This window comes from Urocitellus parryii, chromosome 1 (genome assembly GCF_045843805.1).
Source record: "Urocitellus parryii isolate mUroPar1 chromosome 1, mUroPar1.hap1, whole genome shotgun sequence".
Taxonomy (NCBI): domain Eukaryota; kingdom Metazoa; phylum Chordata; class Mammalia; order Rodentia; family Sciuridae; genus Urocitellus; species Urocitellus parryii.
In genome coordinates this window covers 42,615,343-42,629,810 of record NC_135531.1, presented here as the reverse complement: position 1 = coordinate 42,629,810, position 14,468 = coordinate 42,615,343, and the positions used below count along the sequence as shown (strand labels likewise).

Below are 14,468 nucleotides of genomic sequence, written 5' to 3'. Positions count from 1 at the left end.
TTGGAGGCAGGTTAGGAAGGTGTCTGCCCATGGACAGCCACTGCTAGGCGGGTAGTAGGTTTTGTAGCCAACATATCTGGGAGGAAGCCCTGGCTGCCCACTACTAGCTATGTGACCTTGAGCAAGTTATTTGGTTCCCTAGTTTGTCCTCATTAGGATGAAGGATTAAATAAGAGTGAGAGGATTAAATAAGATGATGTTAGGTTCTCACACAGTGCTTCCATGTAGTTAGCACTCAATAAACAGTAGCTATTATTTCTAAAAATTACCAGTTGGGTAAAAGAAGTCATGTGACAGTATTTTGCTGATCTGGGAACTTTGCTCCCTTTCACTGTCCTGGAAAATCCCCCAGGGGTAGCTCTCAATCACTCTCAGGTATTTCATCTCTCAGCTGGTGGGGTGTAAGCCATTTTGTTTCTGTTCTTTTGTGGAGATTGCCCTGAGGTAGCATCTCTATGTGGTTTCTGCTGCCTACACAAAGGGGCTGATGTGCCAGAAGCCTCCTGGCATGGACCGCACATTTCCTGCCACACAGCAACATAGGTGCTGGTGAACTCATTGATGCCAGTTTATACTGAAGCATCTCAAAAATTCCATTTAATAGATTCTCTCAGGTTTAACTTATACTTTCTTTATATTCCTTCTTCTAAGGATTTTATTATATGTACATGTGCATATAAACATGTAAATATTGTATACATGTCAATGCATCCAAACATTTAAATATTGTATCCCTTACTTACCTGGTTCTACAGAGGAGAAAACTAAAGCCCAGGGAGCAATCAGGGTCCTCAGAACAGTAGCTTGTAGGTTCTTTTGATGTCTATTCCAAGAATTCTTCCATCCTACTTTCTTCATCATGCTTTTTTTAGAGGGGTATTTAAAAAAAATAAACCACTTTAACTAACAAAATTGTGGTTGTTGTTGATGCTAGTCTAACCCAATATATCTTAAAGGATTTTTGAGGAGAGGGGTGGTGCTGGTGATCGATCCCACATAGCCAGGCAAGCACTCTACCACTGAGCTACACCCTCGGCTCTAAAGCTTATTTTCTAAGTGGTCTAAAGACCACCAAGCCACAGAATGGTGCAGCAGATGCAGCATCAATGGATGGAAGTGTCTTTGGTGAGCGTGGAGGCCAGCTAGGTCTCAGGGAGGGACAGGAAGAAAGTAAGGCAAATGGCAGTAAAACATGAAGCATTAACCTCTGCCCTTAATTTTTGAAACACCCTAAGGCCAATTAAATGATAGTGCAGGCATACCCAGGAGCCCACCAAGGGCTAATCTAATGAACAAATGTTACATTGTAAAAGATCACTGGGGTTTTAATGTTTATCTATTCAAAATAATTAGCTCTAGGAATAGACTTTTGAGCTCTTTTAGTGATCTTAAAACTCGATTCATTTTTCTATGTCTTCATTTTATGTGAAAAATTAATAGTGTTAATTAAAATTAATAATATGCCTTTGGAACTTGTGGCTTTGGAGTTTGCTTCACAGACACCATCCAGGTAGCCCAGGAATGGTATGTGCCAACTGGTTAAGCTCCTCTGTTTCAGTCACTTTTCTTATGCTTTCCACACAACTTTGGCTATGATTCCTACTGAGGTCACTCTCTGCAAAGTCATCTGAGAAGCAGGCTGTTGGCTAGAGTGAGGAATCTTAGCTGTCAATCACCAGTGAACAATTATAAAAGTTTATATCTCATGTGTTTTTACAGAGGACTGGGGGTCTTCAGTAACTAGTGTCATTCCCATAGCCCTTCAGAGGAACTGCTGAGATTATTAACCTTATTTGTAAAGTGGGAACATTGAGGTGCAGAGTGGTCACGAGGGAGGGGAGTGGACTTGAAACTAATCTGTCCACATCCCACACTCTCATCATCAATGCTCTGCCACATTCCCCTGTTACTTTTGTCTCACTCTGGCTCTTTTAATATATCATGTTATCAAGGGATAGTTTTGTTTTGTTTTGTTTGGTTTGTTTGTTTTCGGTAAGGAAAAAAAAAAAAAGGCTGCAGAGCTGCTCTTGCTCTTACTGCAGTGGTTTTTATGCCACCACCTCTACAGCAGTTGTATTGACAAGAGTGGGTTTGCCCAGGAAAAGTAGTAGAGGGTTTGGTTGTGTTGCTGCATGATGCAGAACTGTAGAAAGTAAAAGATCCAGAAGAGGCAATAGGGCGGTCAGGATCTAGAGAGCTATGGGAGAAGGGCTGGAGTCAACTGAAGAAAGGGAGAACCAAGGAAGGAGATGGTCAATGCTTAGGCCTTCTTATGAAAAGAAATTTAAACCTCATGTCCAGCTCAGCTTTGAGCTCCAAGTTGCCCTCAGTTATAAGATGCAATATCAACTTAATCACATCTTTGTCATACCAAATGCATCTGCCAATCTAAGATGTTCAGAAATATTAAAATGTGAGGGAGAAAAAGCATACCCTAGACTTTGTTTCTGTCCTCCTCTAAAATTAGGGAAATACAGTCTGTGGGGTTGTTCTAGTGGTCTGCCCACACTGCCTCCCCCAACCTTGACTCAAAAGTGTTTTATCTCAAGGGGTTGGGGGGAGAATGAGGAGTAGCAGGGGCAAGGATCATTTTCTTCATTCTTACCTTATCCCTGATAGTCTGGATCCAGGCCAGTTTTGACTGGTATGCCATTCGACTCCGATTCTTTCTGAGTTTATTCATTTATTTGCCTGTAAAAGAAACTTGTTCTGTGTTTTGAAGTTTTCAGATTAAAATTAGGAGACTGGAGTTGAAGGTTTGTAAACTGGCCACTTGAACTTCAGGAACACTTACTAGCAAAACTGTAGGGAGAAGTTGTTTTGCTTGGTGATCTCAGTTCCTCCCAATTTGAATCCTCTGATTATATGACTGTAAAACTTACATGAGGTGCTCTGGTCTTGTTTGGCTGGACTTGGACGGATGGAGAAACTGTAGCATTGCAATTTTATATTGGTTTGATTCAATCTAGTCTGGATTAAGTGGACATTTTACATTTTAAAACCATTAAACCTTTTCTCCTCTTTTTGGCTGAGAAACATAAACAGTTTTGGATTTAAAGTCAGTGTTTCTACCATCTGAAAGTGACCAGGTACACTGTAGGATATGCTAACTAATTATTTAAAGATGTAGAAATAGTTTTAGCAGGACAAGCTTGGCTTAAAATGGAAGAAACCTCAAGAATTTGTTTTCTTCACTTGTAGTCAGTAATCTTGGTGCACTGTTCAGTGAAAGTTATTCTATATCAAAGGGCTTTGGTTCATTTGTCAAATAAGATTTTTCCTTTGTTTGACTTATAACTATTACAAATAGAATCTATTGGGATTTTGTTGATTTCCAGCTATATGATACAGAATTTAGTTAAAGGGCTTCTCTGTAATGGTTTTGTCTATGAAAAGGATGTGTTACTGCTCCCAGGAATCTGATTGGACTATGGCAACCCAGGCTTCTAGCTGGGAATGTTCTCAAAGAGACCTTTCCTAATCATCACAGGCAAAATAGCACTAGGCTGTTTTCTGTTTTGGGATCCTACTTTTTTCTTATTTTTAGTGCCCATTACTCTCTGATATTAAACAAATAAACAATCCATTGTCTGTCTCCTCACATAAATCTAATCTCCCTTTGGAAGGGACTTCACCTGTATTTGTCCTGTTGTATCCTCAGAGTATGACACAGCATCTGGCACATTATAGGGGCAATAAATATTAAATGGATGAATGCCTTCATGAAGCTTAGAGTCGGTGGAAAAGTCAATTAAATAATTATAAATGGAGTGATGATCTGCTATATATATATATATATATATATATATATAGAGAGAGAGAGAGAGAGAGAGAGAGAGAAAATATAACATATATATATTTGCAAAGTATTTAAGGAGATAGAGAATGGTTTGGGGTTGGAGAATACTGATATTTCAGAGAGGATGGTCTGGGAAGGTCTCTCTGTGGAGGGAACATTTGTTGTGAGGCTTGTATGTCAGGGGCCCCAAGACCTCCCTAAGGTTCATCGATTTGCAGGACTTGGTATACTAATGACTACCACTTATCACAGTGAAAACTATAAAGCAAAATCAGCAAAGGAAAAAGGCACATGGGGTGAAGTCCAGAGGAAACTAGGTCGAGCTCTGAGTGGTTTTCCAGTGAAGTCACACAGGATGCACTTAATTGCTCCAGTAAGTTGTGAGCTTCTACCAGGGAAGCTCAATGGATACTGAATGCCCAAGATTTTTACAGAAGGCTGGTCAGGTAGGTGCCCTCTGCCTACTATGTACCCAAATCCCAGACTCCAGAGGAAAGCCAGTGTCCAGAATAAACCACATTGTTTGTACAAACAGTTTAGACACATTGACCCCTGTTGTCCCTCAGGGAAAATTTACTATCAGTGTAGAACACTGCTCAACTGTCAAGTTCCCAGATGCCAGCTGAGGGCCAACCTTACATGCAGACCATCCTAGAGAAAGGCAATCTTTAAGAAATTTTTAAATTTATAATTTTTAATTATATATAACATCCAGATATATCTGACATCATCAGTCCCCAGCACCCTCCCCCACGTCCCCTTCTCTACTTCACCAATCCCTCTTCAATCCATTTAAAGTTTACTTTTTTTTTCTTTTTCTAATTAGTGTCCTGTGGATACACCTGATGCCAGGACCCACCAACCACATCCACGCATGCACATAGGAAAACTCGGTCAGATTCATTCTACTATTCTTCCCTTTTCCAATCCTTAAAGGAAGGCAGTCTTAAGCCTGCTATTAACTATTTTCTAAATAAAAGTGGGGTGGGGGATTGGGGTGTTCAGATGATTCATTTATATGAATATTATAGAGGAGAGAATTCCTGGAAAAGGATTATCCCAGAACAAAGGTAGCAGGTCCGTAGTGAGCCTGCCATTTCTGAAGGCATGAAAAACTTGGAGCAAGTAGAGCAGATGGAGAGAAAAGGAGAGTGAGAGACATTAAGTTCCCTGGTGAGAGTTGATTTCTGGCCAGAAGGACCTCCCAGTGTCTCCCTGAACCACACAATTTTGTTCCATCAAGTTTCCAGGGATGATAATGGGGAAGCAGCCATCATCTTTCAAGTCCCTGCTTGAGTCAAGCTGAGTTCTAAAAGGATGACATAAATGATGAAATGAATTCTTATTTAATTTTCTCAATGACTCTTGAATCAAATGAGATTGCAGTTGATTTGGGACACAGACAGACTAAGTCACTTGGCCAAGATTGTGCAGTTAATAGAAAAGTGGAATTTAAGCCCAGGTGGTCTGAGCAGAGCAGCCACACTCTGCAATCCATAGTGGGAGTATTCTTAAACTGTGTTTTACAAGCACAGGTTACAACCTATGAGTCAGGACCAATATTTTAAAAACAAATTACATTGAACAAAATAAAACAGGTAGCTTCAAAGTGCACTGTGATTACTGAAAGTAAGTATTATTTTGTGACACTTTTGCTACAATTATAGATAAAACACACACACACAAATATAGGTGTATGTACTAGGTTGCTGCATAAATATATTCCTTATTTTGGATGTTAATCAAAAATCATGTGAGCCATTGATCCAGCAAAGCTAGATAATTTTATATGGATGAATCTTTTTTTCCCCCATCCCTTTTCCTGTTTCTGGGATAACCTTCATGGATTGAATCAAATCCACTGAACTCCTTGTATTCACCAGGACACCTAGAAACTAGTGCTCTAAGGCTATAATGGAGTTGATAGAACCTTGAACAACCCACACCTGGCTCCTCAAATACGCCATCAGGGTAGTTTACCACATGTAAGGAGTCTCTGTGTTCTAGGCAGGGGTCAGATTGTTGCCTTTAGTTTTGAAGTCTCCCTGCAACTTCCCATCATAGCCCTGCCTGCCTATCACCCTGAACAGCGGCTGTATTCTCTTCAGCAGTAAAGGAGGTTGGGATGGAAGGGACAGGTACATTGTCTACACACCTGGCTGATTCACTTTATGGACTGCTGTCATGGTCCAAAGATCATGGCAATGAAGGAAAAAAAGAAATAATAAAGTTTTAAATATTCTAAGACAAAGGAATATATATGAGGGCTTATAATCATATCACTTTTCTAATGTATATCATGTAATGTGAATGAATTTGCCTTGAGGATTTTCAAATAATGTCATCTGTGCACTGGAATTTTATAAAATAGGCATTGTGATTATGCTATAATCAACATAATTTTCACTTGATGGAAAAGAGCCCAGAAGAAGCTAGGAATTGGCCTCGCTAATTTTGAAAGGCTGTGTAGGAAATGGATGACATGTAAGATATCCTTTTACTTTCTTCCCTTACTATTATTGTTTTTTTTTTTTTTACATTGGAGTTTCATATCTCTGTCTTAACCACCAGACTAAAGAATAATAATGGCAAATAAGCATAGACAACTTCCTGGAAAGACTGGGTGTATTTGTTATATTTCGGGGAGTTTTCATGAATTGATATCCTTGAATACGACTAAAGTGGTCAGATTTGTTAACATTTTACTGAAAGCTGATGCATAAAGCATATGCATTTTTTTTTCGCCAAAATAGTAGAACTGTGAGAGTGCATTTTTCCAATAACCAATAGTCTCTCCAAAGCTATGGTTACTAGTTACTTCTATCCAGGCAAAGTTTCTATCCTGTGGCATTTCTTATTGTAGAGCAATTTGTCAGTGATAATAAAACCATCTGCAAAGTCACATTGGTAGCTAATACTGACTCAGCACATACCCTGGGCTTGCCATTGTTCTTAGCACTTCATGTGAATCCTCAACATCTCTATGTGATATTATTTTTTATTTTAAAGATGAGGAATCTGTAGCACTGGGAGGGTTAGACACTTGGCCAAAGTCAAAAGAGTGAGAGCTTCTGGGAGTAAGCAGCAGTTAGGATGGGAGTCTGAACTCAGCCACAGTGCTCTGCTCCTTCCTCCTTCACAGTTACTGTGAAGGAGCCCAAGGACCAGAGGAAGCAGATAAAGCCAGTGTTGCTCTTATTCCCATTTTAAGAAGTCAGAATTAAAGCTCAAGAGATTGACAGAGGCTGGAGATGTTGCTCAGTGGTAGAGCACTTGCCTAGCATGTGCAAAACCTTGGTTGAGAGAGAGAGAGAGAGAGAGAGAGAGAGAGAGAGAGAGAGAGAGAGAGATCTTAAGATTTGCCTAAAATAGCAGAATTAAACAGAGGCAGGAGTATCTGCGGCAAAGGCCATTTCGAAAATACAGATCCCATAAAGCCTCTAGATACTGTGCTGTCCCTGACTTGGACCCAGCATTTCCTCAAGTTCATCATATGATCTTTCACGGCCATTTGCTGTCCTTGCTTATCATGAGGACCTGGGGGAGGTTGTGAGAAAGTCAACCTGCAGTCTACCTGAGGGTAGGAGATGGCAGTGTGGGGGATAGAGCCCCTGATGGCATCTCAGACTCTGATGGGAGTTCAAAGCCAGACCTGAGTGTGAACTTATCAGTTCCAGCGTTTCATTTCTACTTCTGCTGAAGTAGAAAACAACATTTCCTTAAACCTCAGGACTGTCTGCTGATCTGTAAAGCCATTCAGTGAGACAGGGAATCGTCTGTGTCCTGACAAACTGAAATTAGGAAATGAACTTAGACCATCTTGTGTGAATCCTTTGCCTTTTACTCTGAAATATATTTTACTAAATACTTTTGTATTCAAATGTGATCAGTGATTTTTTTTAAAGCATATTTGATAGAAGATATGTGTGTCCACAAGGGGGCTTCATTTTCCTAGTTTTCAAGTTTCTCTTCCTATGATAAATACTATGTATTTCGTCTTCTTGTTTATACATTGAAACTAGAACCATTTGCTTTTTCTTGTTTCTTTCTTCCTTTCTTTTTTTTTTTTTTTTTTGTTGTTGTTGTTGCTGGGGATTAAACCCCAGGGCCTGGCACATGCTTGACATGAGTTCTACTACTGAGCTGCACTCCCTAGCCCTACTTGCTTTTGATAAATACTAAAAAGAGCTTCAAGAACTAGGCGTAGTTGAAAAATTGGAGCTGCAAAATTTGAAATGACAGCTGAAGTCCTGAGGGGGTCAAATGGTGGGATAATGAATTCAGGAACATTTTACATCCTTCATATGAAACTCAAAAGAAAGGTCTGAGTCTTTAAATATTAAGATCATAATTTGGATTAAATTAATAAATTCCACTAACCTCTTAGAGCTATGTTTAAAAAATTTTTTTCCAAGTTGATTATTTCATGGGCTTCAGATTGTTTTTAAATTTGAGCTCAAGTTCGGATTCATTGTTGTTCTTCTCCCCACCTAACTGAAGTTTCTGTTACCAAGCATGGGGCGCTAATCAGGTCTTCCCTGAAACAATGGTGCTGTTAGTTGAAGTGAATTTGATTTTATAAGTGAAGACATGAGGGTGCTAGCTCTTGTTCCGAGTGGCAGGTTTTCCATTTGTTTTGCAAGATGGTATATTCCAGAGCGGGGAGGAGAAAGCAGCTTTCCCCTGTAGAGGAACTGCCGTGGAAAACATGCTTCCTCCTGCTCTTCTGCGCCTGGTGTTGGAAACAACGAGTGTTTACAAGTTACAGAGGAGAAGTGGTAGTACATTGCCAAGTCAGTTTGAGTTCCTAAACAAATGAGAATAAGACATGTAAAAATATTTTTTTAAGTGTAAAAAGTGAAAAAGTGGAATGAGTGGGTTTGGCATTTTGTTGAACAAGCCAACTTGTATATTTTATACAGACTATAGCCGTTCAAAGGGTAAAATGAAGGCTAAAACCTTATAATTTGAACATTAAGTTGATTAGCATTTCTGGTAGCTGTTAAAAAATTGATGTCCTAGAGCTTAATGCTGAAAATCTTTAGTGGTCATATTCTAAAAGGCAAGGTATAAGAGCATCTGCTGATATAACAGTCATTAAAAAGATAAACTAATTATCTTATTGTGGATGCTATAGAATTAAACAAAATCTTCAGACAGTGTTCTAGAATAGCCTCAGTGGTAGTAATCTTCACAATCAGAAGGACTTTTAAATGACATTGGTATTGATATTAAATGATATTCAAAAAATCACATCTGGGCTGGGGTCATAGTAAATGGTATGGTAAATAGCATTTGGCTAGCATTCAAGAGACCCTGGAAATAAAACATAACAAAACAAACCCATTAACATCTATCCTCAGAGCCAAATCTGATGTAGAAGATGGGTAACAACATAAAGCTGACATTTATTGAAGGCTTACTATGTGCCAGGAAAAGTTGTTCTAATACATCATTTAGATCAAATTGCTCAGGATACATAATAGCTCCAATCATTCCTACTTTGCTGATGAGGAAAAGAAGACACAGAGAAATGAATAAATGTGGCTAAGTTTACATAGCTGATAAGTAACTGGAACCCCATCAGTCACCAGACAAAACAAAATAACATGTTCTTGAAACACCTGAAAATAATTTCAAAATATTCTGAGCAGTGCCCTTGTTATTGACATGTGTTGTTTTTCTACACAGTCACCTTGAAGAGGGAAACGCTCATTTGGATGTGTAAATTACAGTGTGTATGCACACGTGTGTGCGTGTGTATGCCTGCATGCATATGTGAAGAGTGCGAACTTTTATTTATACACAATTACTTTGTATATACTTTTGAAAGCTCAGCTGTTAGCTTTCAAAAATGTTAGGGACGATTCACAAAGTAGTTTTTCTGTGCCATCAGTAGATGGAGCATTAGAAAGAATCAGTAAGGGTTTTTATCTTTTAGCTCCATCATGCCTGATATAAAGACATGGGGATCTAATATACTTTCTGATCTCTATGTCTCAAATTTTGCTTAAATAGTTACAAGGTGATTAGTGGGCATGGACTGAGTTATTTCATAAACTGCTTGCTTTACCGAGGAAAATGTTTCCCTTTAACCAGAAAGTTTAGCCATTAAATGGCTTAGGACTGAAGTTTTAAACATGTTGGTAAAAAACATAGAAGAAGATTAAGTTCTAGTCAGAGAGCAAAGAATGCTCAGGAATGTGCTCATAGTGTTTCTGTGGGTAAGAAAAAAATACACTTTAGTGATAAAACTACTTGTTTTTAGTCTTAGTGAAATATGGAATGCAGGATTGCGGAAACCCAGAACAGCCTGATTCCATCAGATGTGATCCAAGGTCCAAATTAAGCATCTTAAACTCCACACATTCAAAACTGAACTCCTGATCTTACTCCCCAAGTCCACTCCACCTGCAGTCTTCTCACTTCAGGGCTGGGAACTCCTCCTCCTAGCTGTTGCCACCCTAACCATGCGTCATTCCGTCTTCCCCACCTCCCCACTTGTAGCTCCTCAGACCCTGTTGGCCTTACCCTCAGTGGACACCCAGAACTGGACTACTTCCCACCACTTCTGCAATGTCTTTCATCCCTCTGTGGGATTATTGTAGTCACCCATTGCCAGGTCTCCCTGCTTCTCCCGTGCCCAGTCTGTTCTTGACCCAGAAGCCAAAGGTTTGCATATTTTCTATACTAGGTCCCTCCTTGCCAAGGGCCCTAGATGGATTTACCGTAGCACTCAGGGACAAGCTGATCCATCCCCTTTTACTCCTCATCTTGCTCATTCTGCTCCTGCCTCATTGACCTCTTCCTGCTTCTCTTAGAAAGGAGGCCACTCCCAGCCCAGGGCTATTTGTCCTGCCTGGAGGGACCTTTCCTGAGTATTTACATGTTGACAGGCCCCCTCCTTCACCTCCTTCCAGTATTTTCTCCAAGAAGCCTCCTATTTACCATTTTCTCCATTCCTGAACCTTTTATCTCATTTATTTTTTCCATAAAGTTGTGAATTCTAAAACAATACATAATTTATTTTCTTATGCCCATTATTTTTTCTCTGTGTCCCTTTTTCTCCTCCATTGAAATGCAGACTCCAAGAGGTCAGGACCAAGTTTGTTTATCAATATTTTATATGCAGCCCCATGTTTATATGATATGTCAAAATCCATTCTACTGTCATATATTTAGTTAAAAATATAGTCATATTTTTAGTTAAAAAGAATAAATAAAAAAAGAAAAGAAAACATTTTATATGTACCCAGAACATTGCCTGGGACATAGTAGATGCTCAATAAATGTTTGATGACTTGTTGAATTAAAATGTTTGGGAAATGAAAATAGTTTTAAATATAAGTGCAAAACAGCAAGTTATTCAGATATAGTTGTAGATGTGAGCTATCAGTACAACAAACATTATAAGGACAAAGGAACCAGATATTTGTTTTCCTATAAAATATGTAGAATAAAGGGGAATTTGAATTGTTCAGGGGGTTTGTTTTCCCCTCAACAATTTAAAAGCAGACTGAATAATTTGCTTCTTAAAGAGAAACCTTTAAACCAGCCTGATGGGGTAGGTTCTGTATTATCTGAGATGACACATACAGTATTTAGCATATGCTTGGCACTCGAAAGCTGCTTAGTAACTATCAGCTTTTATGATCATTACATTTTATGTAAGTTCATATGCATTTTAAATAATCAACTTTGAATAATTTTGAATACTATTTTTATTAAAACCTCATAAATTACATGCCTTGAATGTCATCTGGCTTTATATGTCTGTTTTGAATTAAGAACACTCATTCTTTAAAAACTCTGGCGAATAGGTATAGTTTTTAAATCCTTGTACAGGGGCCTGAGTGTCCTGCCTATCCTGTTTACTAATGTGATGAGATCAGAATGAATCCTCAAAAGCTTGTGGGCCTCTTCTTTTTCAGGTATGGGTGAATTCTGTCACAGAGGTGACCAGAGGTGAACTCTGTGCAGAAGATGAGGACTCCTCCCCACAGGACCTGGTCTACTGGGTCACTCCACCCAGCAATGGCCATCTGGCTGACAAGTCCTTTCCTGGAAGAAGCATCCAGAACTTCACCCAGGCTCAAATCAACAAGGGCCAGCTAGTGTTTGTACACTCTGGTAAGTCACAGAGCAGAGCAGAGCAGGGTAAAGCTGAAATGTGTTTCAATCAGTGGTTAATATGGTAGTCAGAGTCATTGGCTGAAAACCACAGATCTGGGAGTTTTCTAAACTCTGCAACTTTTTTTTTTAAGTGACAAATTTAATAAGGCTAACAATAGCAAACATGAGAGAGTAACCCTGACTCCTCCTACATGGCTTATTTCAATGTCATATTACATCTATAACCTTCTTAACCACTCACTAACATAGCATGTCTTCTCTGTCACTCTCCATCTTCTTCCCTCACTGTCTGGCATAATGTGGGTTAATTTGGACATTTATTTGTTGCCTGTCTTCCTTATATAATCACGGTAAGGGCAGGACCTCTTGAATCCACACTTCCTAGAACAGTAACACATAGTAGGTGTTCAATAAATAAAAAATTGCTGAAAGAATGAAATAATATTGAACACCTATTATATACCAGAAATAATATTCTGGATGCTAAGGATGCACTGGCAAGCAAAGCAGATATTTGTTCAAGGAACAAATGAATGAATGAATGTAACTGATTTCTAAAAGGCCCTGATACTGAAAGACCTTTTCTGTTTCTCCTTATTCATCAATCAATCAATATGCCAAATGGATCCTGGAAGTCTGCAGAAAGGGTGGCCCAAGCACTTTGCAAGGGCATCCTGGCTTTGTTTCCAGGCTGCTGCGTCAGTGGACTGAGAGAGGCAACAGAGGACAGGGCGGGGCTTGGGGGGGTGGCTTGTGTGGTTTGTGAGGAAGCATGAGCCAGGAGGACACAATCAGAAAGCTAAGATGTCATATTTATTCTGGTATTTTGAATTATCTTCTTTGAAGATGCAGTAAAGAAAATAAAGATAAGACACCTTCTAAATATAAATGTAGTAATATCTTGGTTACTTTTGAATTTAATGCAAAAGATTCCCAAAGAATCTGAAAATAAGCTGGGCATGGTGGTGCATGCCTGTAATCCCAGCGGTTTGGGAAGCTGAGGCAGGAGGATCTAGAGTTCAAAGCCAGCCTCAGCAACAGTGAAGCACTAAGCAACTCAGTGAGACCTTGTCTCTAAATAAAAAATACAACACAAAGGACCAGGGATGAGGCTCAATGGTCGAGTGCCCCTGAGTTCAATCCCCGCTATCCCTCTCTCCAAAAAGAGAATCTGAAAATAATTTACTCTGTGAATTATTACTCTCTCACCTAGTGCTTCCAAACTTAAGCCTGGGATGCTTTGGTGTTAGATTTATTGACTGTGCCAGGTCCACCCACATTCATGGCAAAACATTGCTTCTAGACTGGATGATGTTTTTCCAAATATGTATTTCCATTTTTAAAATATGTACAGATGTGCTGTTTAATAAAATACAATTCATTTAAAGAGGCACTGAGTTGGTAGGAGGTTTCTTCCAGTGACATATTTTTTTTGAGAGTGGATACCAAAAGTCCAAATATTATTATGTAAGGGCTTAGAAATATTTTTTCCTTTTATGAAAGGATTGCCTTATTTTTGGAATGGAGAGAACTTCTCTAGAGACTTGTGGGTGGGGGGCAGGGTTGAATTTCTAAAGTTTTCCAGTCTACACTGGGAAGCAGTCAGTGATTCTCTACTACCTTCAGAAACCCTCTGAGCAGTAGAGAGTAATGATCTAATTCATTTTCAGGATGAAGAAACTGAAGTTTAGAAAGATTAAATTGGTCTCACCCTAAAACTGGGCTCTCTCTGCCAGCTCCAGCCCACTGAAGAGCAGAGTGGGTTGAAGAACTGAAGTTACTCTCTGCAATGAAGGATTAAAACAAAATTTAGCTCTCTGGGCTAATTGAGTTGTCATTTACTGGGTCAATATTTGCTTTTGAGAGTAGAGAAAATAATTTCTCCTAGATAAGCAGGAAGCAGAATTAAAGGCAAAGTTGATGTGAGAGCCATTACATTTCCTAAATGGACTTTGAGGCAAGCTAATAACTCTCAAAATGTCCAGAGCCCAGCTACAGATGAATCTGTTGCTGAAACCAGCTGGCTCTCTCTAGCACATCTGTCCATCATCAGTCCCAAACAAAGACTTAGGTTTAATTAGTCTCTCTTAGCATTTTATATGTGCAAAGTGCTCCACCATTAATCTAATTACCTATTCCACATAACAACCTAAGTAGGTTGACAAAACCAAGACGTGAGAGGCTAAGTGATTCACTTAAGGTTGACCTTCTGGAAGTACTGTCTGGAAAAATCTGAGCTCATACAATAGTAGATCCACAGTTCAACCCTGTTTTCACGTCTCCTTCTTTATCTTTCCTTGGTCTTAATTAGTCTATTAGGGCACCCCTCAAATGTTATTTCACATTTATTTTGGCATACATCCTTTGATTCCATCTTCATTTTGTTTCTGGATTCATGAAATATTCGAAGTACCCCCATTCTCTCCTTAATTTTGTGTTTCATTTCAAAGTGCTGTTTCTAAAAAAAAAATGCAAAACAACATTTGGTTGTGGACTTTGATTATGAAATAGGCAGATTCAGAATCTGCCCCCCGCC

General features: G+C 39.2%; 1 protein-coding gene across 1 annotated transcript in view; it reads left to right on the top strand.

Annotated features, from left to right (window-relative positions):
- The window catches only part of LOC113180809 (chondroitin sulfate proteoglycan 4-like), a 52,501-nt gene that overhangs the window by 11,783 nt on the left and 26,250 nt on the right, over positions 1 to 14,468 (top strand). The window contains exon 6 of the mRNA XM_077799067.1: positions 11,731 to 11,929. Within this exon, the coding sequence (XP_077655193.1) occupies positions 11,731 to 11,929 (199 nt within the window). The remainder of the gene's footprint in view (positions 1 to 11,730; positions 11,930 to 14,468) is intronic.